At 34.5% G+C, this 27,213-nt stretch overlaps 1 protein-coding gene and 1 non-coding gene across 5 annotated transcripts in view; one reads left to right on the top strand and one right to left on the bottom strand.

Annotated features, from left to right (window-relative positions):
- Window positions 1–202: 202 nt before the first annotated feature.
- On the bottom strand, window positions 203–284 carry Trnas-gcu (transfer RNA serine (anticodon GCU)). Its single transcript has one exon. It is a non-coding gene; the product is annotated as a tRNA-Ser (tRNA).
- Window positions 285–3,402: 3,118 nt separating this feature from the next.
- LOC128209131 (protein dispatched homolog 1-like) overlaps window positions 3,403–27,213 on the top strand; it is a 42,104-nt gene continuing 18,293 nt past the window's right edge. The window contains exons 1-3 of one of the 4 annotated variants that reach the window (XM_052913009.1): window positions 3,403–3,479; window positions 14,199–14,270; window positions 25,220–25,511. In XM_052913009.1, coding sequence (XP_052768969.1) covers window positions 25,504–25,511 — 8 coding nt within the window. In that variant the 5' untranslated portion in view covers window positions 3,403–3,479; window positions 14,199–14,270; window positions 25,220–25,503. Of the gene's footprint in view, window positions 3,480–13,636; window positions 13,706–14,198; window positions 14,276–18,964; window positions 19,193–25,219; window positions 25,512–27,213 lie in introns of those variants that run through there. The other 3 variants (XM_052913007.1, XM_052913008.1, XM_052913010.1) reach the window with 3 other exon arrangements.

Genomic DNA, 27,213 nt, shown 5'->3' with positions numbered 1-27,213 from the left:
AGATCTTGAACTCATTTCGCAGTAAAATTCTCCAATACATGTACAGTACGTACCGAAACGTCTTAACTTGTACCATTAACAATAACAATACGTAAAGAAGGAAATACTATCAAAATCAGTAAGACCCTTCTCCCGGTCAAAACATATGCTTCTGTCCTAAATCATTTGCATTATTTATTTTAAAAAGGGAGAAAAATATTTGCGACGAGGATGGGATTCGAACCCACGCGGGGAGACCCCAATGGATTAGCAGTCCATCGCCTTAACCACTCGGCCACCTCGTCGGCTGCGCATTTGTGGATGTTTATAGTACATAAGCATTGATTGGTATGTAGCGTCCCTACTTCTTTTACTTCTTTTAGTTAAATCGAATGTTTAATTAAATATTAGCCTGGATTGCCTCCCATGCATCTGTTAAAAGCATCATGTTGAAAAAGACACAATTATTATTATGTTTTCTTTTAATGTTTACCGACTGATCAAGCATTTGTGTAAATAAATATTAGAGAAAGAAAAATAATAAGCACTTTAGTGCTATTTTCTTATCATGATGAATTTGATTTTGAAAGGAATTTTGAGATACATGGTTATTGAAAATCGTACATTTAAAAAGTATGCCAGTTAATGTTGCAATCTCAATTTACTAAGTTTAGTTGTTTTTCTGTGCAACCAATACAAAGGTAAAGAAACACAAACAAAAACACATTTTAAATACCAAACACGGGGTATAATTATTAACAAATTATTGATTTGACCATCATTTATTTATCAAAACGATATGATTAAAAAATATTAATCATTGAATTAATACAGAACGGATCACGCATGGTATTTTTGGGTATGTCTACCGGAATTTCCTTAAGTCAATGTAGTTTTTGCATTTTATTAGCTCTATTATGGAATTGTTGTAAAATTGCACAAATACCTACAAAGGACCTAGATTTATTTTCACTATTAAGAATAGAGTTTCTTAATTATTCAATACGGTGGCTATCGTGGCTTTTTCTGATTTTTCTGATTCTGAATATCCATTTTTTGGTTGCATCAGAGGTACCCTTTGACTTGAGCGGACCTGTTTATTCTTCACAAAGCACTGGCCGCGAGGGAAAACGACAATGCATAGTGACGAGGTGACCATCCATTTCTAAGAGAAACAACCCGCGCATCTGTCCAATTTCGGAAATGGGTTCTGTCTTATTGTGTTGGATAAATACAGTCATACAACATAAGTTGATATAATGTCATGTCTACATATCAATGTGCATCTTAAAGTTCCCTTGTTATTATAAATGTTTAATAATATTTCTGTCTTTATCATTCAATACTATGATTTACTTTTTCAGGCTGTACTAGCATCTACATGTAATTATAGAAGTGCCTCTCGCTTGGGTTGCCTGAGTTAAGACGTTTAATCTCCCATATTCCGTGGAAATAAAAGGAATATTTCAACTGAAAACAGTCCAATGGATTTCCGAGCTGACATAACAAGCAATTGGAATCAACATCCACTTGCATCAAAGGTTGACTTGTTGTGCCAGGCAATGCTGCTGCTGCTGCTGCTGCTGCTGGATGATGATGATGATGATGATGATGATGATGATGATGATGATGATGATGATGATGATGATGATGATGATGATGGTGAAACCATTATTTCTACCCAAAAAGCTAACGAATAGTGCAACGGGTACGTGGACACCATTTTAAAGGTGTTTTGCAAAGCTCAGTTATTATTACCCTATTGTATCGAACTATAGGAGGTGTAACATTAAATGCAATCGGGGCATTTTAATGGAAACTACAGGGACAAGCCAATTATACAAGAGACTCACACCATCACAAAACAATACAGATAATCTACACATACATTCATAAAAGACTTCCGTCTTCGAAGAAACGGGGGTATATTGCTTTGCACTTGTCGGGCGGCCTGTCGGTAGACCAAACCTTGTCCGATGGATAACTAAAGTATTGACTTTGAGGTCAAAGGTCACGGTCGTGGTGACATTGGACAAAAAAAGTCCGATTGATAACTAAAATGTTTGGTCCTACGGTCCTCAAACGTAGCAGGGAAGTTGATCAAGACCAGCTATGACCTATACTGATTTTGAGATCAGTAGGTCAAATGTCACATTCAAGGTGATCTTAAACAGAAAAAGGCTTGTCCAATTGATAAATATAGTATGCTTGGTCCTACGTTCCTCAAACATGTTTGGACATGACCAGCATATGACCCCTATTTATATTGAGGTCAGTAGGTCCTTTATGGTGATCTTGAACACAAAAAGCTTGTCTGATTGATATATAAAGTATGCTTGGTCTTATGTTTTAGTAGGGAAGTTGGTCATGGCCAGGATATGACTCCTATTGATTTATATGCCAGAAGGTCAAATGACACGGTCGCGGTGACCTTAAACAATAAAAAAAAACTTGTCCGATAGCTAGAATATCATTGGTCATACAGTCCTCAAATTTGGAAAGAGGCTTATCATAACCATAAGATGACTATTCATTTTAGGTCAGTATGTCAAAGGTCATGGTGACCTTGGACACACAAAAAAACTTTTCCGATGGATAACTAGAGTGTTTTATCCTATGGTCCTCAATCTTCGAAGAGAGGTTTGTCATTACAAGCAGGTGATTGATTGAGAGGTCAAAACGTTTACGGCCGGTTATGGTGACACTGAACACAAAAAAATGTTTTGTCATACAGTCATCAAACTTGATAGGGAGGTTAACCAGCAAATAGCCCCGGCTATTTAAATAAGTTTGGGTCGACATTTTATGCTCCAACAGCACTCACTAAACAAAAAAGTTGGATATGGAAATATACGGTTATATTGCCATGACAACATACATATACTTAACAAATATTTTAAGAGCTGTTAATGATTGTGTTGCATATGAACGTGTCAAGAAATCACAAATGTGTGTTATTTACACTCATATATGATTGTACAAAGGTAAATAATGAGATACTTATCCTGCACAATCTTGATACCCATGTATGCACTTGAGATAAGTAAACGTTTATAACTCAAATTTGCAACACGGTAATTACTGTTTGGTAAGTGGGTGGGGGTTTAACATGATTTTTTTCATTTGTTGGTGTCCTTCGGGTTCCCTGGGAAAAGTTGTAAGATTCGTCTCCTGTTCATCATTACTGTTAAAGATTTAGCCACTATAATTTTTTTTTTTAATATTTTGGACACTTTTATATTTTCATGTAACGCAACCACTCTGCAAAAAAACACAATGATTACTGTTTAGTAAAAGGATGTGGTATTTTAACATCCTATTTGTGTTCAAAATGTCCAAGTTAAACTTAACAGTTTAACACAAAAATGCGAAAACCATGGATCACTGTTTATAAATCAGCTAACACGATATGATTAGATCCTCTTGTGGAAATTTTTAAACCGGTTTAACATTATCTGGCCGATGTTCGATGAAGTACCGATTCCGGAAATGAACGACTGGTAAATGAAATTTAATTATTAAATATTTGTAGTGAATTGAATTAATTTGCCAAAATCACTATTTTCAATTAGGCGTGCGGATAACAGTTTGGGTATTTCCATTCAGTTTAGTCTAAATGTACCTGTCAAGAAAATGAACAGATTTTAAGCATAAAAAATAAGTACAACTCTGAACATTGCGATTAAATTGATAATAATAAATAATAAACTAAAGTTAGATCCTATTGGAATAGGTGAATTAAAACACCCTAAGATGAAATGCTTCACTGAGTCTGTCTCTGTTAGCCACAATCATACATGCTTGGGGATCTGTCTTTGTATTTGGACATCCATATAGCATTCAACACAAACAAATATGGAATAGCTACAATAATCATTATTATAATGAGCGATCAGGGATTCTAACTTATTTATCTTTACATATTTTATGTCTTGAGTCTGCCATAGTTAAAATTTTTTGTCAAAGACTCGTTGACAGCCATTTACTTGGACTAATAAATGAGGTCCCTTGATCCTTAGGATGCCAATTTTTAAGAAGGGACACTAGTCTAAAATATTAGACGTGTTATACGGGATTCTTCCAATCCCTAACGCCTAAACAGGAATGTGCAAAAAACAGGGGTGTTTTAAAAATATTGAAATTGTTTTAAGTAAAGTATTTTATGGTTGAAATTGATCATAAAGAGTTATATTCATATTTTACCATGTAAGTGAAATGCTATTTTGCACTAAACAAGCATTTAATGCATTTAAACAAGTTGTTTACCTTTCCAATAAAACGAAAGTTGACTGACACAGAAAACAATTATGTGAAGGGGAACAACTCAATACAATCGTAATAACTCGGCCTCCTCCGACAAAGCATCGAGATAGACCTCGTTATACAATCGTAACAACTCGGCCATGGCCGAAATGTTCCGAGCGATTTAAAACTGTGCCCTGAAGCCTTGCTGGTGCCCTTCATGTACATATCGTTATGTTTTGACAGAATGAAATGAAGAAAAGCCGTCAAACTCATAATTATAAGTTGGATATTTATTTTTTGTGTACGGAACTAATATAAAATAACATTATCTGGTAATATTTCTTGTTTTTATGATATTTAATAGACGCTATATGCTTTAACCCGGAATCCTGATCGGAACAACTACCCTCTTTTGATACTAAACAATTTGTACGTGAAGGATTTGCCATATCAAAAATCTAAAAAAAATCCGTCAACGTACAATTATTTGGACTAGAAGGGACACCACAACTTTTGGCAAGCTATTCTGTTGGGACTCTTAGATTTTGGGCAAATATTAGAAAGGAAAAAGAAATTTCACTAATGTTTAATTAATATTACTTGACAGTGGGAATAAAAATAATTTGCAAAGTAATAAACATGGCGCTTCTCAAGTGAGCTCACTGTGTGCATCGGATTTGTAAAATTAAATGTTTAATAAACTGTTTCGCATAAAATGCTAAAACTGCTCTAATGAACTTCCATACTATTGTTTACATCATATATCATACCCCACCCCACCCAACAACCTGAATTTGAAAAATAAAATTGCAAGAAAACTTTCAGAATCATGGAAAGAATACCTTTAAAATAATACTAACACTAACTGACTTCAAATGCTATATGAAGTTAGTGACTCTTGATCATTGGGCCATGAACCAATTCCAATGTTGTCTGTGCAATGGTGGTGAACTTTGCTGTGATTGCTATGAAAGTTGGCTTGCATCAGGATTAATTAGGATCGGTTGTCCAAAGTTCACCTCAATAACAGGTTCGCTTTGAAATGTTTGTCTATGCCAGGCCCTTGCATTACCATTGCGCTCATTGTGTCAGGAACCCGTGGGCCTCTGTTGGACAAGTGTTTGGCTCAGTTCACTACGGCCAGCGTCTCGGTTGACGTTTGCCAACAGAGTCCAACTAAGGCAATCTCTGTACAACTAAATCAACATTGGTAAATGTTGGTCCAAATATCATAGTGTGAACCAAGCTTTACTCCATGATGGTAAACCTCATAACTTGAATGTACTGACTAGCACTTGTCCATCTTTTCATGCCTATTAGATTTCAATTTTGTTTTCAATGTTTTTTCCAGAAATAAAAAAAAAGCCAACAGGACCATATTGTGTCTGATATCAATGTTAACTTTGAATAGCATTAGATAGGTTTAATTGTTACCTGCTAAAAAATTCTGCACTGCATTCACCATTGAATGAATGACAATGGTTATGGATGCCACAAGTCTGCAAGTACTAAAATTCGTCAAAAGTCTCCTGGAGGCTTTATATGAACTAGTTTGCCAAAACAAAAAATGTATATAAGACTCTCATGGCTGCTATTTATATGTACCATGTCTAGTGTCACCAAATGAACAGTTCTGGAATTTATGTGACTTTGAGAGATCTATATGTATGCCAATGTGGCTTCTCTGCTGAATTATGGGTTACATATAAATTGAAAATTACTTATTTAAAAGGTAATAAGTTTTGTCTCATTATTGTCATTTTGTTGTGTTTATCAGTCTGATTTTTTTTTCACAAGCATTTTGACAAAAAAAAAAATCAAAAATTGTTCTGATTGGCTTTGATTTTAATGGCAAAAGATAATTGCCTCTTCTAACATGCTCATCAATAAGTAGAGTGAAAAAAAATGTACTAAGAACCTTTGTGCATTCAATCTGCCCATTTTTACACTATTTATAGCCCCTTTTCCAAATGTTACCATGCCAGTTTCGCAGCCGCAGTAAGTAACAAAAAATTGTTTATTGGCTGTTTTTTTCAAAATTTAATATCGGGAATTTTCAGTTCGCATTTGGGACATAAGGATATGTTTTATCATTGGGAATAAGCTGAGTTTCAGCCCCTAATTCGTTACAAAGACATCGCATTTTGATAGCAATGTTCATGCTTGTTTAAGTGAGATTTTATACAGATTGAGTGAACAAAATATTTTGATGTGCATGATAAATAAAATTTGTAACTCAATAAGAAAATGTTTTTATTTTATGCATAACACTAACAGTAATTGAAAGTTCAAGTTACAGCCAGGGCTTCTTAATAAGGACAATTTGTTAGTAACAGCTATTTGATAATCGTGTCATTTGATTGTTTTTTTGCCCCAGCTGTATGAGCAATGATGTTTGTTTTGGACAGCAGGACAGTCTAAATTTTCACAGCCAAAAAGTATAATCAAAATGTTTAGATAAGTGATATATCTTTTATATGTTACCAACTAGAAATATACATAATACATTTAAATCCCAAGATAGAGGTTTCTCAATGAATTCACTCACATTTTGGGCTTGTCTGTTTTTCAAACAAAATTAATCTGAATATTGTGATAATAAGCCTTCAGGTGTCAATGTTGTGAGTGTGCAAAAACTGTAACCATGGCCGTAACTGAAAACCGTCAAAAGATATTCAAATTAAACTTCATACACCAAGTGACATGTTGCCAAAGACAATAAGCATATATGTAGCAAAGCCCACAATCATTTTATTTAGACTTTTTAAAACAAACAAGCTAAATTTCTAACTCTAAGGCATCACAACTTTGTAACAAGTTATTTGAAAGATAGTCCATATATTTGGCAAGCCTAGACAACATTAAACCAGCACAAAACTTGCAGTCATGTGCTAGTTACACCCACTTGGCCTGTAACTCTGGCTGTATATAAGTGTACATTAAGTATCACATTTAATGGTTTGATGGTATCAAAGGGGGACAACTATTTGCCCAGTTTGTTATAGGCACCTGCAGAAATTTAAATGTTGAGGGAAATTTATTTACTGATAAACTGTTTTATGAAATTCACATGAGATTTTGTACTGTTACACTCTTTTAATAGTTTGATAATGCTAAACTTTTGGATAACAAGGGAATTAACTCTGGCTATATTATTCATGGTGTTTTTTTGCCTGATCAAATAAGAAAAGAATCATCAATAGCCTTAATTTTGACTAAATAGACTAGTTTTTAGCTCTACTGGCCTTTTCTACTGGCCAAAACCCAGAAGAGCTTATGCGATGGTAATGTGTACGTAGTATGTGCGTCTGTATACAATTTCTTGTTAACGGGATATAGTCTTCAGTTTTAATTGTATCTCGATGGAACTTGTACAGTATTTAGATATCAATTAGAGCTTGGTTTCTTTCGAAAACCAGCCATATCCGCCCATGAATGCCTAGCTTATGGGCCTTGAAAGTTTTAAAGAAATGCTTTCTATTTTTAGCCAGGTATGCATGAGCGAATTCTATTTTTAGCCAAGTTTACATGTACATGTAAATTCAAGTCTAGAATTAAGGGAGACAATTTGCAAGTCTAGGATTAAAAGAGACAATTTGCTTTTTGCTTCTGCAGTTGTTTTTGTGAATTACTCTGCCTTGTTCTTGTTGAAAGCCCAAAGGCCATTTTTTAGCTTTAAGTTCTGTAGTTTGCGCATTCATCTTAACAAAATTGGTTGTGAATGTTTGTTTAAGTTATGCACCTGGTGTCATAACTGGCCACGCCCAGGGTTCACAGGTTTGGTAAACATAAATCTGGAAAGGTTTGAAAATCTTTTTGTGTGTTCGTGCATCCATCTCAGCAGAATTGATTGTGAATGTTTGTTCAAATTGATTAATGTTGTCCTAGGATGCCTTTGACTTTGACCTTTTGACCAACTTTTTTAACTTTTAAAACTACAGAGTACAGTTTTGAAAGCATTTCTTTTTGTCAGATGACTTTTACCTGGCACATATTAAAATAGTTCATGCAACTAATCTGCTAACAATACTTTCTGGGCTCAGATGTTAAAGGTGCAACGTTTTCAGGTAACCCAAACCCAAAACATAAACTATATGTCTGTTGCCTTTTACCCATACAAATTATACATACATGCTCTGGATTGATATGACCACAAAAGCCATGCCAGTAGAGCATAGGCCCTTTTGGGCCTCTTGTTTATGATTAATGCAGTTACTGTATCTTGTGACTTGTATAATATGTATATACATCAATATCCAGTTATATAGCTGTGAACATCTTGAAATAATACACTGTAATACACTTACAATAAATTATGATTTATAAGATCAAAGAAGCTTTAATGCCAGTGTCAATCTTTAAGAATAGATATTTAATGGCATTGAATAGATGTTTCCAGGAAATACAAGCAAAGCTATAAGGAAGTGCATCAGAATCTACTTAAAGCTATTCTTAGTAAATCTTTCAGCCCATGGGGATTTTAAATTGTTATACATTCTTCTTGGAGTTGGTAAGGGAAGGATCGGTGGAGTGTGGGTGGAAACCGTCTCTGCGCAGATCAATAGCACACAGTTTATTTTACACTTGACATCTCTGACAAGTAATAAATGGGAACCAATTTTGCAATGTTAGTCTTACCACACGATTGTTGCTACATTTAAGGAAGTGGGATTCTTCTGTAATATGTTTTTATATTTTAGTTGGTATAAGCCAACATTTTAACTCTGATGGTCTTGAATTGCATGCAATTGCGAAACATGTGGTACTGAATGCATCATGAAATTAATTTCTTTTGATTGAGTGCCTAAGCTATATTTAGACTTGGTGTGTCAGACATGAAAAATGATGGTTTCCGCGAAATCCATTTTGTTGTTTCGGTCAGATGAATCTAATGAATGATTGCTATTCTGGGTAATAGTTTCCAAATAAGGAAATGTGCTGTTTCTGGAATCATTCCATCATTAAAAATATGAGACAATTGATTTTGAAGTAACATATTGTCTCAAATCACTACATCTACGTAGATGAGGCGTGTTCCCATGCGAAAATATGTTCTTTTATTATAGGTTATAGTTATTGTATTACATTTATAAAACAATATGTGTGAGAGTGTTTCAGTGGTATAGGTGTTCGCCCCTTAGACAAGAGTATGTGGGATCGCTACCCACCAAGGTTTCTTTACCAGAACAAAAAAGGAAACAGACTCAAGAGTGAGTCATATTAGCTTTGAGCTGTTTTAGCAATTGATCTCCATAAATTGTAATAAATAAATTGTAACAATCAATTTTCATAGAGTGTGACAGCAAGCAAAGGAATAAGTTTGTTTAATGTGTCATACATGAACTATAACCAGCTTATAGTTTATGCTTGAAACTGTTAAGTTGATCATTAAGTATGACGTCACTGCCCTGTATATAAATTGAATCGGACCAATAACCAAAATAGAGTGAAGGAAATGCTTGACTCTGAATAGTCTGTTGCAATGGGATGAACTGAAATGTTCTTTATTTTGATGCTATGAAGAACAAGGTACGCCAGTGTTTATTTCTATTGTCCTTGCGACAGTTATTCCTATCGGGACTTTTTACTCATGTAGTAGTAATAACTTGTGGACAAACAATGTATGAGGTTAATGTCAGATTTGGCCATGGAACCAGTTGATATGTTGATGTTGCTTGATGCCCAAATATGGCATTAAACCAACCTGTTGTCAAGTACAGTTTAGTTGATTCACAAGTTGGCAAGTCAAGTATTTATTTGTTTTGCAAGTTGTCAAGTCCAGTCATGTGAAATACACTTTATTTGTCTAATCAAGTACTTGATTTGTTTCACAAGTTATCACGTCAACTACAATGTATTTGTGTCACGTACGAAGCCAAAGTCTCAGGCAACAGATCCCTTCAGAGAAAAGCATGCTCAACCCTGAAGGGGTTGACTTAAGTCTTTATATACACATATTCTCCATTCACACACGCAGATCTGGTTATGCCAATTTGCATATAACCTGAAGTACACCAACTTACTACGAACGCACTTCCGCCTACAGCGGAATGTTACATTTGTTTCACAAATTGTCAAGTCAAGTAAAAAAAAAATGCTTTATCATGGCTTCACAGATGTATGGTCAAGTTATGTTAAATTCACTATTTGTTTGAACTTTTATAGTATCAATAGTTTTTAAGACAAGTACACTTTATGGTTTCACAGTTTTCAAGTCAAGTCAAGTTCACTTGATTTGTTTCACAAGTTGTGAAATACAGTCTAGTACACTATTTTTACACAAGTTGTCAAGTCAAGCACACTTAAATTGTTTCACAAGATGTCTATAGTCAAGTCCATATTTTGCTATTGCTTTATTCCTTATGGCACTAAGCCCACAAGTTATTAAGTGAAGTGAAGTGAAGAATTCTTGTTTCTGAGGCCAGCGCTTGATGGGGAAACATTGCGTTTCTGCTCACTTCCTGTTCTAAGAAGTTCTTGGAGCTTGGTGACATTGAAAGGCACATCAGGTTGAGGAAGTTCAAGATCATTTTTCTTGCCAAACTTTATGCTGGTGAATTTTGTCAACAGTTTCAAGATGCTTTGCAGATTTAGTTTTGACTGGGGTGGTTGGGAATAACAATACAACATAAATATATTGAATGCATTTTCGCAGGCTTAGTTCAACACTGTTATAACAGTTTTACGCTTACCCCTCAGTTTGTTCTTTTGCCTTATATGGTTGACATATATATTTATATGAAGAACATCTGTGTTAGAATTAAGATCTTGTCTGTGTCAGCTTGACAGGAAAAACATGAAATAAGATATATTGGTAATTATATTTGGGAAAAAATGAAATCAATCTTAGCAACAGAAGAAATAATGTGGCCTAAAGATGATTGAGTCTCTCTCTCTGTCAATGTATGTATTGTATGGGAAGGAAATGATAAGAATTTCTTTGACAGACTGATGACATCCCCTTTTTTTCGGGCATTCTTTTGTGAAAAGGTCTTTTTCTCTGTACTCACTTTGTTTGATGAACCTTTTAATTGGTCATATTATGTTCTAATTTATGCCAAAACATTGAAAACCTCCTTTTCTGCAGTTAAAAAAATCTAATGCCAATAAAGTGTCCACTGTGGCTGAAACTCTTCACTTTTTTGTATGCGGTTTTCGTGGCTTTTAAGGAATAAGGATGGTACGTGGCCTAATGCCGAAACTCAAAATTCGCATTGTTCAGTATCCAGACAAGTAAAATAATTCTGATATATTGTTTGTAACATAGGATTCGAGTAGAAAATGAAGGATTTTTTGGAATGCAAGATGAAGGCAGGGTTACACCATCTCCACTCACATGCTACCTTGGTTGATTTTTAGTCACCTATAATACCAAAAAGATATATTGTTGTCAGAAAAATTGTGTACATATGTATAAAGGAATATTTAAAACCATGAAAATTGTAGCCCAATAGCAGTTAATTCATTGAAATGTTATTAAAATGTTTCGGTTGACCAACCTGTTTCAAAAATTGTGTTTATATCCCAAACATTTGCCAATGGGGTAACTGCCCCTGGGGTATTTTAAGTGGTTACACTATTGAGAAAAATGAATATTTTTAATAAAATTCCAATAGTTTGTGTTGAAAAGCACATTAAACAATTAAAGGGACTATACACCATATTGGCACCCAAAAAAGTTTTTTCTGTAATGAATCTCAGGATAATTATTTAATAAAATGTTTTACTCGTTGATATCATAATTGTAAAATAATACTAAAATGTAAAAAAAAATTGGGTTGGAGACCAGGTTCGAACCGTTGTCGACAAAATTGCAGTCCAGTGTTGATCCACTGTGCTATGAAGGCTTACCCTAACCGGTTTGAATATTTAAGCTATATACCTAACTTGGTAATATCACATGATAACATCGACTTAAGCCAATCACGCATAAGGAATGAATTTTAAGGTATACATACTTAGTAATCTTTTTTAATGGAAAAATACAAAAAAAACTGCGAAAAAAAAATTAATGGTAAACTATGTGTTTATAGTTTCTTCAGTTAGTAAGTTTCAATGCATTGTACACATCGATACCAAGTTTATGTCAGTTTTGGACAATTTTCTTTTTTTCCGCTATTTCATCATACAGAGTGCAGCCCCTTTAAATGATAAAGCCATTAATATTGCAAATATATGATAAAATAGTTGCGGTTATTTCAGGAAATAATAAAGAAATATGTGTGTCTTTCAAAAAAATAATAGTCATACAGTCAGTAAGCAAATTTGCCCCAAGGGTTAATCTCGTCATATCAAGGTGACATAAGATCTTTACAAATGTAAGTGGTAAATTTGTAACTCTTAGGAAAGGAACAGCTGGCGACAAGTTTTTTTGCTGTTTTCAACTTTAATACTGGCTTCAATTTAGTTCTTACAAATATAAAGCCTCCCTTGCCCAGTGATTGGTAAAGGTGTCTGCCTATGAAGTGGGAGGTGGAAGGTTGGAACACCAACAGGCTTGTTCTGGTAGGTTGCCGGCCAGCACACTCAAATAATTAAGAGGGGGCTGGCACTATAATTAACAAACACTGACCTTACTTTTGTTGCAAAATAACGAATATGTGACACTAGAATGATATTAATTTACAACTTGAATCATTCAGGACCTTGTTCTGTTTTTCCTACTTTAATTGTCATCCACTTAGCAGTTAACGATCAGCCATACCAGTGGACATCATTGGATGTGAGTGCAGTGTGGTTTTGAGCCCGTTAGCCTAGATTGCAAGATATGTGATTATCATAGCTTCCTGGGAAAGTGCTGGCATTTGAATGTATTTCCATACAAAACACATTTGCAAGAGTAGGGATGTATTTTGGGCTCTAGAATTGAGTTGTGCTTGCATAATTAACCTGAAGAGTCTTAATGTCTTCTTTGACCTATTTAAAGCATGAGCCAATGCTGGAAGGAAAGAAACACTAAAAAAGCAATTTCTTCTATAATAACTTGATTAGAATTGTTAATTTCTGAGATTGGAAATTCATGCTGCCTGTCATGTCAAGAAGTTTTAGAACATTGGTGGAATTTAAGAGAATTTTCTAATTATTCTACATGTACTTGCAAGAAGACTAGTGAGCTGGGGTTTGTGTCATTGAAAATGCAATTAAAGTTGCAATTGTTTCTGTTGGAATCTTGGCGAGATCAAGTCGTGTATCATCATCAATACTGGCTCTTATAGCTGTCTCTGTAAGTTGTTTTTCTGAGAAGAAATCCAGAGAATCATTCTGATACTGCAAGACTTCGCACAATTTATTATCGATCCTGCCCTCACAGGAAGACAGGGGCTTTAATACAAGACTTGCTTGTCGACTTGACACTGTTCTCAGATTATTTTGAACTAATTGTAGATGACTTTTCAGTGAGTGTTAAGCTGTGAAGAATTTATTCATTTGTAAAGGCGTAGAGAATTAGCAATACTCGGAGGACTATCTGTCTGTATTTCAAGTAGGTATTTTGTAAAAACAAATGTAATACTTTAAGGAACACTAATGTAGTTTATGTGAGGTAGTAGCTAGATTAATGAAATGAATGTTAAATGTATATTTTGCAAATACAGAGCAGCTTAAATTATGTTGATGGTCGTTTTCAAACCAAAGACTTTCTTTTTACAAGATAATGATTCTTAATTAAACTGGCAACATATTTGTTCCTTGTGTTGTTTCATGCTTTGATGATGACTTGTAACAATTCATTTATTTAATGGCTAGCCCAATTGATTGATGAACAATTATTTATACATGTATAATAACGCTCATAATTTATGTTTAAAAAATAAACCTGTCTTATGTTTCAGTTAATCATATATCTAAATGGTTCTAATGAATATATAGAACATTCATCATAGAAATGACTTGTGCAGTATAATAAATGATAGGTGTCTTTTATTCAGTATTCAGTTTCAGAGGTGTTTTAAACAGTCAATTGGTCATCATTTCAGATTTCGGTGTAAATGCAAAAGGACAGTGTTGTCTTCAAAAAGGAAGAAATGGAGATAAAGGCAAGGCTATAGGTAGGGTAAGTCATTATATTAGATACACTTTATAGTCTAAAAAGCTCATTTGAAGTTATACTTTATATACATGACCTGAAGTAAAATCTGACTGATTAAGGATGGGCGGAGTTAGCGTAACATTGTTTGATACATTGTCAAAATCTGACACAACAAGTGTGTATCAATGAATGCCAAAGATACCCTTGATAGTTGAAATTCTTATATGACTTCTGAGCAAAAATCTGTCTACATGTTGAACCATGTGCCTCTAAAACAAGGTAGTAGTTTAGTTCTGGTTACTGGGCTTGTCCCTGTAGTGTCCATTATATATCCAGTACTGAGGTCATGAGAAATGCGTCATTTATTAGGCATAAACCAGAGATCCCATGGGCCACAGGCAGACAAATACAACCTTTTCACAAACCGGAGTACGTAGCATAATCAAATGGTCTATTAGCTGGTTTCTGTTGCTGGAGGTTGCTGGTTTAAACAAGTGCCAGGACATTAGTTATAGTTGTTAAAAGATGAAGTATAATAGCCTACAGGTAAATTACCCTTTAGTCTGAAGCTTGGCAAGAAAAGATGAGATTAAACTCAGCAATAATAAACATGGGTAATGTTGACTTTTTAAAATAAGGCCATACCTTTATAATGATTTATCTACAGTGAGCAAAAAAAGGAATAAAAAAAACAATTTTACCCTTTTGCTTAATAACTTGAGCGAGTGAAAGCGAAAACATCTATTGCTGTACATAAAATGATATTACTAAATAAACATAATTCACCCTTTTAAGTGTAAGTTAGAGGAAATACCCCACAAGGTATTCATGTTATAGACCTGTTTCTGTCTTTCAGAAGTTGTCACAAACACGATTTAACATGATTTGTATTGCTTATGAAACAAGGAAGCTTTGTTTATCATTTTTTGTCTAGTTTTTTTTGGGGCGAAAAGTAGGAGCAGTCGCTGAAAAATAATGAAAATATTTTTATTGCATTTTTATGAAAAATAGGTGGAGTAAATCTGGAGAACAAACATTAAAACTGCACTCTCACAGATTGAATGTTTTGACAACTTTTTAATTTTTTGTCTTGGAACGAGCCAATTTTTGCGAAAATCTATAAAAACCAGGTATATAAGACTGCTGACAAAAAATCAGATAGCAGTTTTTATATATAAGTTCAAAAATTGATATTTTATGCATTTTTCTTAAACCGTTAATAACGGTTTAAGCCATAAAACATTAATTTTTGAACGGAAATATGAAAATCTACGATCTGATTTTTTGTCAGCAATCTTATATCATTGGTTTGCAGATATTTACGCAAAAATTTGCTCTTTCCAAGACAAAAAATACAAAAGTTGTTAAAATGGTTAATCTGTGAGAGTGCAGCTTTAATATGGTGTGGCCTAAGTGACATCAAATAAGTCCTCTTTATCTTCTGTTTGTATTTCAATTTAACTTTTACCTTCACACCTTATTTTTAGCATAACACACAAAAATATGAAATCTTTTCATACAAAACTCAGTGTATGAGTTTCTGGTGATATGAGAACTGCATTTCTAGTCTTGTGCATGCTGTGGTATTTCTTCATGTTTTGTCTGACATACATTATTAAAAGCTTAAGACATAACATTATAAAACTAGAATAATTTGAACTTACAACTATGATCTATTATAGATTTGACAGGCCTCTGTTTGAATGCATATAGTTTTGGATACTTGTAAGAAGCCTGGTTTTAATCAAAAGCTTAATTAAATTAATGTAATATCAGTATTTACTTGAAAATCAAGAACTGGTACAAGACAGAAAACAGAGAGGAGATTTCGACCACCTGTCCGGTAATGAAGAAGGCATGAAACAAGAGTTGCCAGTTAGTTCTGAGACCTATTCCTGTAGAGCTACACAATAAGATGCCAGTATTTCCCTAACAGAGCAGTCATGAAATCACTTCAGGGGTCTTTTAACATGAAGCAATAAGGTTTATAATGCTTGCACTTTTGAAATGTACTTTTAGTCCAGAGGCAAGCTGTACTGTTAATGAGATGATATCAAGGTTTCCTAGTATTTGTTGTGAACTACTACTCTAGATATGTGAGAGTCATAAAGTTAATATGTAATGAATTTTTATTTTCATTGTTAAAATGTTTCACAGTTACACTCATATGTCAAGGTTGTTTTTTTGTGTGTGTTTTTTTTGCGATATTCAGTCTCAAGGGATACAGCTCTTTATTGAAATTTTGAAGAAATGCAGTTTTACTGATTTATTTTTTTAAATTCATAATTATTATGGCAAGTAGGTTAGGGATTAGATTTATTTTATCAAAAAATCAGGGGCATTGTCACTTTGGAGAGTTTTTTTGGTTATTTTTAGAAATATTTAATTTTCCTACATATTATGCCCCCGAAGGTGGGCATATTAAAATCGCACCGTCCGTCGGTCCGTCCGTCCGTCCGTCCGTCCGTCCGTCCGTCCGTCCGGCTCTGTAACTTTCCCTTGTATGGACAGATTTTAAAATAACTTGCCACATGTGTTCCACATACCAAGACGACGTGTGGCATGCAAGACTCGTGTCCCTATCTCAAAGGTCAAGGTCACACTTAGTGTTTATTCACAATGGAGTGCTGCATATAAGGACATAGAGTATAGGTTGTCGTGTCCGGGCTGTAACTTTCTCTTGTATGGACAGATTTTAAAATAGCTTGCCACATGTGTACCACATACCAAGACGACGTGTCGCGTGCAAGACCCGTGTCCCTACCTCAAAGGTCAAGGTCACACTTGGTGTTTATTCACCATAGAGTGCTGCATATAAGCATAGAGTATAGGTTGTCGTGTCCGGGCTGTAACTTTCCCTTGTATGGACAGATTTTAAAATAACTTGCCACATGTGTTCCACATACCAAGACGACGTGTCGCGTGCAAGAACCGTGTCCCTACCTCAAAGGTCAAGGTCACACTTAGTGTTTATTCACAATGGAGTGCTGCATATAAGCATAGAGTATAGGTTGTCGTGTCCGGGCTGAACTTTCCCTTGTATGGACAGATTTTAAAATAACTTGCCACATGTGTTCCACATACCAAGACGACGTGTCGCGTGCAAGACCCGTGTCCTTACCTCAAAGGTCAAGGTCACACTTAGTGTTTATTCACAATGGAGTGCTGCATATAAGGACATAGAGTATAGGTTGTCGTGTCTGGGCTGTAACTTTCCCTTGTATGGACAGATTTTAAAATAACTTGCCAAATGTGTTCCACATACCAAGACGACGTGTCGCGTGCAAGACCCGTGTCCCTACCTCAAAGGTCAAGGTCACACTTAGTGTTTATTCACAATGGAGTGCTGCATACAAGGACATAGGGTATAGGTTGTCGTGTCTGGGCTGTAACTTTCCCTTGTAAGGACAGATTTTAAAATAACTTGCTACATGTGTTCCACATACGAAGACGACGTGTCCTGTGCAAGACCCATGTCCCTACCTCTAAGGTGAAAGATACACTAAGTGTTTATTTACAAGGGAATTCTGAATATAAGGACATAACAGTGTAGGTTGTCAAGTATGGGTGGTATTTTTTTATGTTCAGAGGAAATTTAAAATAACTTGCCATATGTATTTGACACATAAAGGCAAGATCAACTTTTCATGTACTGACCTTGTTCGTAGGTCAATGTCACATTCGGGGGCATTCGTCACATACTGTGACAGCTCTTGTTTTTTATTTTATTATCATATTATAAAATAAATTTCATGTCTCAATTTATTACCTGCATATGTTGTGCATTATTTTCAGAAAAGTTATACATTTGATAACAACAAATCAGCGACTAATGTGCCTTTAATATAGAGAAAATATTAATGAGGATTCAAACCTTTGCTTGCCTCAGTTTTCCTCAGAACATAGTCCACTGGGCCATGGAAGACCCATCCATTTCCAGGGCTTTTAATGAAACATATAAACTAAACATATTATTGGGGAGGAATTTGTGAACGTTGAGACTTTTTAATTGCCAACATTTAAATGTTTTGGGTTTTTTGCTACTAAGGTGCATGTGATTGAATAATACTTAGATAGATCAAAGCTATTTGTTTTGTCAACCCCTTTTTCTAGCTATCAGGTGGTAGGGTAATAAGTAGTTTTTAGATGCTTTATATTCAACTTGAATGATACATCACAACCATTTGGGCTGGTTTAATAAAGTAAGCATGGAGTCCTCCACACACATTAACCAGCCCAACTGAGTTCATACTCTGATATTATGACATAAGCCCCGCAATTCAAGTCTTAACCAATTTTTATTTTTTTCAAGAAAAGTCTCATTTCCTATGAAGGGCCAATCCAGGATTTGATATTAGAGAAGGCAAACTTTTGGGGCCCACTTTGGAACAGTCCCCCCCTTCCCCAGGAGCCCCCAAACTAGACAGTTAACATGTCCACAGGGTTTTTGGGGGTCTTGCCCTTAAAAATTTGGGCTAATTTTAGTCTAACAAGGTACCTTATGTTTTCTTGAACAGTTTTAGGTGTGTGTGTGGGGGAGGGGGGGGGGGCATTAGCAGGGTGTGCCAAAACCTGAATCCGCTTGTGCTATGATTAATACCACTATACTTGCCATTAGAAAGAAGTACTCTCATACCTAATAGCAGTTAAGACAAGAAGACTCATTGTTCAAAACACTTGAAAGTAATTGCTTGTGTAATAGTACAAACAGGAAGGGCCGAATGTTTAATAACAAGGACAGTTATTGTCACTTGAGGATGTCCAAGGATGGTTTATATGACAAAGGCGTGAAGACAAGTGTCTAAGGAGCAGTTTTACTTGGTGTTACAAGCTTGTTGGAGCAGAACATGAACATCAATCCCGTTTCATAGCTATACTAGGTTGGGTTATCGGCTAGTGTATTGTTCAGCCCTGTGTGAAGTGACGGAATGCTGTAAATGTGTGAGGATGAATATTTTTTCTTTATTTTTTAACTATTTATGGATGATATGCAGGTAATGTTATTGTGCCTAAGATTTACTCTCTTGAATTGAGTAATGTTTTACCAATATTATCCAATTTTTTTTGGCAAAAACATCCTATTAACCTTAAATCGGCTAAGTGTTTGAGATTATATCATGTCTTCTGACCCAGCTTAATCTGCTGATTCACCTGATTAAAATCAATACCTGCTAACTGCTGATGAACTGATATAAATATAAGGCAGATTCGAAATATACAACCAATCCATTGGACCAAGCATAATTTGAAACACTTAACATTGTCGAGGTTTTTTATTTTTACACTACCATGGAATCATGCATCTTTGCAAAAAACACGTTGCCGCTGAGATTGCGTCATTGCCGTAAATTGTTGGGAAATAACTTTTATGACCCCGCAAAGGAAATTATTGAGATAAGCAAGAAATAATTATTTCTTATTGAGAAGATAATCGTTTTTAGCTGGACTATTCGAAGAATAGGTGGGCTATACTACTCGTGTCGGCGTTGGCGTCGGCCTCCGGTTAAAGTTTTAGGGCAATTTGGGATTTTCACTTATAAGTCCAATACCCTACATTCAATTGACTTAATACTTCACACAGTTGTTCAGGGCCATCACATGATGAGGTTAGATAACTCCATAATATTCTTTACACAGATTATGGCCCCTGATTGACTATGGAACTTAGGTTAAAGTTTTAGGGCAAGTTGGAATATTTATTTATTACTTCTATATCCTTTGTTCAATTGACTTAATACTTCACACAGTTGTTCAGGACCATCCCACAATGAGGTTACATAACACTCCATATTATCCTAAATACAAGTTATGGCCCCTGATTGACTTAGGTTAAAGTTTTAGGGAAAGTTGGGATTTTCACTTAAAACTCCAATACCTTTCATTCAATTAACTTAATGCTTCACACAGATGTTCAGAGCCATCACATAATGAGGTTAGATAACTCTATATTATCTTTTATACAAATTATGGCCCCTGATTGACTATGGAACTTAGGTTAAAGTTTTAGGTTCATTAAATGCACTTAATAAAATTCAAAAGTATATACGACCATCTTACAACAAGAAACATAACTCCGTTTTAAGCCTAAATACAAATTATGGCCCTTGAATTTTTTTATTATTTTTTTTGATTTCCTTTGAAAGACATATTTGTATATTCTTAACCACATTTTCATAATGGGAAATTAAGTTATTTGAATGACATGCGTCATTGTTTGGGCGGGCTGGTGGGAGGGCAGCATCAAAGTCACCTTATGTATCAAATAATTTTAGTTAGGTTTGACATAAAGAGACCAAACTTGGTATTTTTATACGTTATTGTATTCAAAGTCAAAGCGGCGTAGTCGAGCACGCTGTCTTACGATGGCTCTTGTTATCCTTATGTTTGTTGTTAGTTGCATAAAATTCTTACCAGAGATTTATTTGTATATGTGTGTGCCAAATAAATATTGTTTTCACTTGTTAATAATAGACATTGATATATTGCCTGTATTTCATCATAAAACAGCCTACGTTTTATACCATTCAGAACTATGACCTCTGACGACGTGAGCGTGATCAAATCAATGTTAGGGTATAAATAAATGAGATTTATTATTGGTGGTTAAAAATAGCGAATTTCCACAGAAAATAAGGCAAAAAGGTCTTTGACCATGGGCTTTGAACTTCGTTTGAACGAGTGTTTGACCCAAGCCACTTTCATTCATGTTCTCCTGAAAATGTCTCAATAGTTAGAGTGGTTTTTTTTTAGGTGTAATGTATTTATCAATGTTTATGCTTTATCAATTTCAAGTATAAGTATATTGGGTAGGGGTAAGTATATTGAAAAGAATAGCCTTTGGTAAATTGAAAACAGCTACCTTAATTACCATTATTTAAAACTTTGCAGTGCCGTGTATGGCATTGGGCGCGGGGGGATGCGGGCAAAATTATAGTTATGAACATGGCGGCCCATATTGTTATATTGTTGGGTTTCGTGAAAAATAGTTTAAACCGAAAACCGAAAGTTGTGGTGCATAGCAAAAATTGGTAGTGATTGTTTTATTATTTTTAAGTCAATTTAATATATATTGAGGATTTTAAATGTAAATAAATAAATAAGTACATCTATGTTTCTGTTAATCAAAAATAAAAGTTTTCAGGAAAATAGGAATCTTTTGTGTTAGGAATCTGGAAAGCAATTACACATATTTCCATGATACAGCTATCTCAAAAATAAAAGTATATATATATATATAATATATACTGGATATATTACTACTGAAAAAATTAGTTTCAATGAAAGATGGACGCATTTTATTGCTTTGACTGAAAATATCAGGGATGTGATTTGTCCGCGGAATTCCGCGGATCTAATGGCCCCAGGGACCCCCCCCCCAAAAAAAATAAAATAAAAAAAAATGGTAAATGAAAATTTTTTTTTTTTTTTTAGCTGATTAAAAAAGATACTAGTGCGCTTTTGGTTGTTAGAGTTGATATTCCAGTTTGCTTCAAATTTAAAGTCAGAAGAACCCTCAAAAGAGCTTCTAAAAAGCCAGTTTTTCTTCTACGGCAGTGTGCTTTTGACCCTAAAAGTGCTCCAAGAATCCATGGCCGAAATGGTTTCAGCCCTCCAGCTGCCAGGTCAATTACATCCCTGAAATATGTTGATTTTATAGGCTGGTATTCCGTGTGCATTCTGTCCCCTTACGCTATCTGTGTTGGCTGTCTGCGTAAACTACGTAAAGACAAACCAGTTCAATACTGTTGGATCAATTCTATGTGTCCACATTCACCTGGGAACCATGTGCCTGTTTTAGTGGGCACATATTGGCTCGTAAAATATACAGAAACTGTAGGAAAAATGTATTTTATGAACATTAAATAAAATAAATTGCAGAAAATCGTTGTCATAAAGTAAAACCTACGGAGAATGAAACTTCTTAATATATCTTTGCTCAATGTTAACAATTTTCTAAATGGAAATGAAACAGTAAATAAAGTCTATTTCGTGATTTCTTATCAGACTTTTGTAACTGAAAATGTTGAATACATTTGCGGTTATTGAAATGAATGACTAATTATCAGATATGATATTTTTTCTTAGAGATATGATTTTCTGTATTCTTGTGATGGACAGTCATGGACACCATTGGTTACTGTTTTAAAATGCTAAAACAGATGATGGATAAAGACAGCGGAGGTGGACAAATGCAGTGCACATGGAATACTGGCCATGAAACACATGCAACAGTCTTGCCAATGGACTTGTGTATGAAGCAGGCCAAGATTATCTGTGAAGTATACTCATCAGATTGAAAATTCAATGGTTTTGTTATGATAGCTATAAATCATGAAGTGGAGAAAAAAAAAGAGAAAAGCTGGGAGAGAGCTTTTTGGCAAGCTGAAACCAGTTGATCATAGCTTGATACAACATGGTAGATAGGTGTGTTGTTGTTTAGTTTGTATGTACACAGCCAGCTGTTTTTGACCCAAGGGCTTACTGGATTGCATTATCTGCCTGTTTCATCCAAGATTCACAAGCTCACTTTCTGCAAATTGAAACAGAACTTGCCGAGCCTATATTCCTCCTGGTGAATGTTCATGTTTTCTATTGAACTGGTTTAAGAAACCTTACCTCTCTGCCTCCAGCCAAACAGCATGCTCAAATTCATAACATGTGATGATTAGCCATTTATTTGATCAGAATTGTAATTTTCAAAGGCTTCTCCCTTTTCTCAGAATAGATGAACATAAAATTATCTCCTTCTGAAGCATATGAAATGCATGTTGTTAAAGAAAAACATTCCTGAACAATGCAAAAGAAATCTCAAGAAATCCATCTGAAGTTGATTATGTGCAATTGCATCATTCTGCACCATTCAGCAAGTATTTATGGTACATTTTTGAGGTATGTGAAATGCTGGTTGTTTTTCCTAGTATCAAACACATTGTCTGTCACTGCAAATCTGTTTTTCTCTGTTTAATTGATAGATAGCACAACTGTAAACCTTTTATATAGGTCAATAGCATCAAAATTTTATATCACATAATAGCATCAACCTTGTATAATTATCAGCCCATCTGTAAACCTTTGATATAAGTCAATGGCATCAGCATTTTATATCACATAATATCATCAACATTATATAATTATGTGCCCATCTGTAAACCTATGATACATGTCAACAGCATCAACATTTTATATCACATAATAGCATCAACCTTGTATAATTATCAGCCCATCTGTAAACCATTGATATAAGTCAATGGCATCAGCATTTTATATCACATAATAGCATCAACATTGTATAATTCTGTGCCCATCTGTAAACCTTTGATATAAGTCAATAACATCATCATTTTATATCACATAATAGCATCAACATTGTATAATTCTGTGCCCATTTGTAAACCTTTGATATAAGTCAATAGCATCACATTTTATATCACATAATAGCATCAACATTTTATAATTATGTGCCCATTTGTAAACCTTTGATATTATGTCAATGAAATGAACATTTTATATTCCATAATAGCATTAACATTGTATGAGTATATGCCAATCTTTAAACCCTGATAATAGCCAATAGCATCAACATTGTATATCAGCCTATATCATCAATGTTTTTTAATTAGGTATATGCCCATCTGTATCCCTTTGATATCAGCAGATATCACAATCAACATGTGTCTTTTTCCCTATAAAAACAGATACCATAATCAACATGTGTCTGTTTCTCTCTGAAAACAGATATCACAATCAACATGTGTCTGTTTCTCTCTGAAAACAGATATCACAATCAACATGTGTCTGTTTCTCTCTAAAAACAGATATCACAATCATCATGCGTCTGTTTCTCTCTGAAAACAGATACCACAATCAGCATGTGTCTGTTTCACTCTGTTTTTCACAATCAACATGTGTCTGTTTCTCTCTAAAAACAGATATCACAATCATCATGCGTCTGTTTCTCTCTGAAAACAGATATCACAATCATTATGTGTCTGTTTCTCTCTGAAAACAGATATCACAATCATTATGTGTCTGTTTCTCTCTGAAAACAGATATCACAATCATTATGTGTCTGTTTCTCTCTGAAAACAGATATCACAATCATTATGTGTCTGTTTCTCTCTGAAAACAGATATCACAATCATTATGTGTCTGTTTCTCTCTGAAAACAGATATCACAATCAACATGTGTCGGTTTATCTGTGAAAACAGATATCACAATCAGCATGTGTCTGTTTCTGTATGAAAACCTATTCACATCTTAGCAACATCTTAGCATCAATCATTGTCTGTGCCATCAGCATGGCACATTGTACCTTTGCATGTCTGTATACCACAAATTAATTAGCATTTCATAAGGAAATTCATTTTTGGGAGTGACTATAAGTCATGATAAGCCGCAAGAAAAGAACATTTGAACCTTTTTGATTCATTTTCTGTGAAAGCTACATATAATGCATCAAATGATAGTTTCTACCAACAGCAAAAATTATGTGATCATTGGCCTCACCTTTTTGCAATTATAGCAACTGCTGTAATAAATTACTTGACAGTGTCTTACATTCTGTGGATTAATCCTGAAATCCAGATTAAGAGTGTTTAACTTCAGACTATTGTACGGTTGTAAAAAATGTTTTTTGCTCATCAAACTTTTGCCTTAAAAACTGTAGGGAATACCGTGAAATGAATATAATTGACTTTGGAAACAATTTCTAAAGGGTCCCTTCACCCTGCTTTGGGCATGATTCCTTAATATTCAAACAGACCTCCGACTATTTTTCAGAGTTGACGATTATTAACAGTTAGACTCCCTGATTTCAGATTACCAGCAGTCCAAATGGAAGCAGCTGTAATTATGCAAATAAATGCATTACAAAGAAAGAAATCGAGATAAATAACACCTCATTAATATTTGTCCTTCATATGTTTCATTAATATTTATACTGAGTTGTTGTTTTTGTATTTTTTCAGGATGTAAATGAAGACACGACAGTAGATTTCTAGTTCTGCCGATGTTGATGGACTAGAATTTTCCTGTTTTCCACATCTCCATATTCAGCAAACTTTATTTAAGTGATCGTTGTATCAAGAGATAGACCCAGTGACATTTATGCATGTTATTATGTGTTAATATTTGAAGAAAGTTCATTATTTCACGATTTGGACAGCATTGAAAACATAACAACGTGTTGCAAGAATTTTGAAGTGGACATGACAAGTATAGTGTTTGGTGGGTGACATGAAGTGTTGGCATAATGTGGTGGTAAGTATGGTTAAGTTTCTATTACCGTATTATATCATGCATAGGACGCACTTTTTTACCCCCAATTCTCGTCTTAAAAATTGCCTGCGTCCTTTCTATGCTATTAGAATTTCATCTGTTTTTTTCCAAGTCCATTTCAGGTCGAAAATATCGGACCGGGGAAGAACGCGGTAATAGTAAGTATCTGTACTGCGTCACCGAAAAGAACAACTGACGTAGGTAAAATCACGCAAGTGAACACACGCAGAAATATATTGAATGTTTACTTTAAAATGATTTATTGAGAAATAAATTGAAAAAAACATGAGTGTTTACTTTTTTATAAAAGGGACGCTACTCACAAAATCTCGATGTCACTTTAACTGGATTGAGTTATAACGGTAACGGAAATCGGGAAAGGAGGTAAATATCAATTAATCGTTGTTTATGATTTTAATGTTTCGATATTTTACAAAACATTTTGTATGTAACTGTTCTAAAAAATTGATAAAGGAATGTGCATAACGTTAAGTAACATTATTATCACTATCAAATCTTTTCAAATGTGCGAAGGTGTGAAAAACACCCGCTGTCTGTCATTAGAAAAACATCAATAGAACAAACTATTGTGATGGTAATACCTTATGGTTGTTTGTTCGCACTTTACCCGATGTGCCTTCCGCTGGCAAGGCTAATTAACGACACTTAATTATGCCGACATGCTTTAATCCGCACAGCGACAAGCCTTATCAAAACAATCATCAGTTTTGTTGCGATTGCAACGGTTGCAACTGTTGACTGTCATTCAGAAGGCATGTCGAGACTATTGCAACGGTTGCAACGGTTGACTGTCAGTCGGGACTATTACGGCATTTGTGTAAGTCTTATAATATGCGTAAATGTTCTCAAAATGTCAAGACATATATCATTGTTGTGAACGCTAAATTACCAAAATACGACGATAATTATCGAAATACACAAGACAGTTATCAAAATATGCCTCATATACAATTTTTTGTTTGTTTTTTTACTTCAATATATATGTTATAAATACTTGACCAACCTCAATTTTTCGGCTCCGATTTTGACATTTTTCCGCTGCGTCCTATCTTATATATTAAGGGTTTTTACCCGTTTTCTCAACTATTTTTTTGCCTGCGTCCTATCTATGCTAGCGTCCTATACATGATATAGTACGGTAGTCATATGAGCAATTAAAAGATATGTTGACTTTTGATGTAATCTTTCAAGTTTTTCTGGTACTATGTGATGGAGATATCAATTGATATATTCTTATTAAGAAAACTTAAAAAAAATATACTACAACAGACAAACTGCATTGACTTTATAAAACGATTATCGAGTACAATCGATAAACCCTCACTGACAATGTCATGTGGGCAACAATCTATAGTGGTTGTCCAAAATTGATGTCACTCATGTTACTTCTGGTAATAATATGGTGTTTTTTTAAATGTGGTAAAAATCTAGTAAACGCTGATAAAATCAAGTGAATGTAAACACTTTTGCTCAAATCATTACAAATTTTCCTCAAATAAGAAATTTGAGTTTAATTCTTTATAAATTTCATAAAACCTTTTGCAATAATCTTTCACCATGTTGTAGTGGGTGCAGTTCTATGTGCAAATCCCACAGAGCCCAGCTCTAGGCATTCTGTTCGGGAAACCTTTTTTGAACAGGTTATTGAAGGTTAATTATAACT

The sequence above is a fragment of the Mya arenaria genome, chromosome 11 (genome assembly GCF_026914265.1).
Source record: "Mya arenaria isolate MELC-2E11 chromosome 11, ASM2691426v1".
Lineage (NCBI taxonomy): Eukaryota > Metazoa > Mollusca > Bivalvia > Myida > Myidae > Mya > Mya arenaria.
This window is presented reverse-complemented; position numbering and strand designations above follow the sequence as displayed.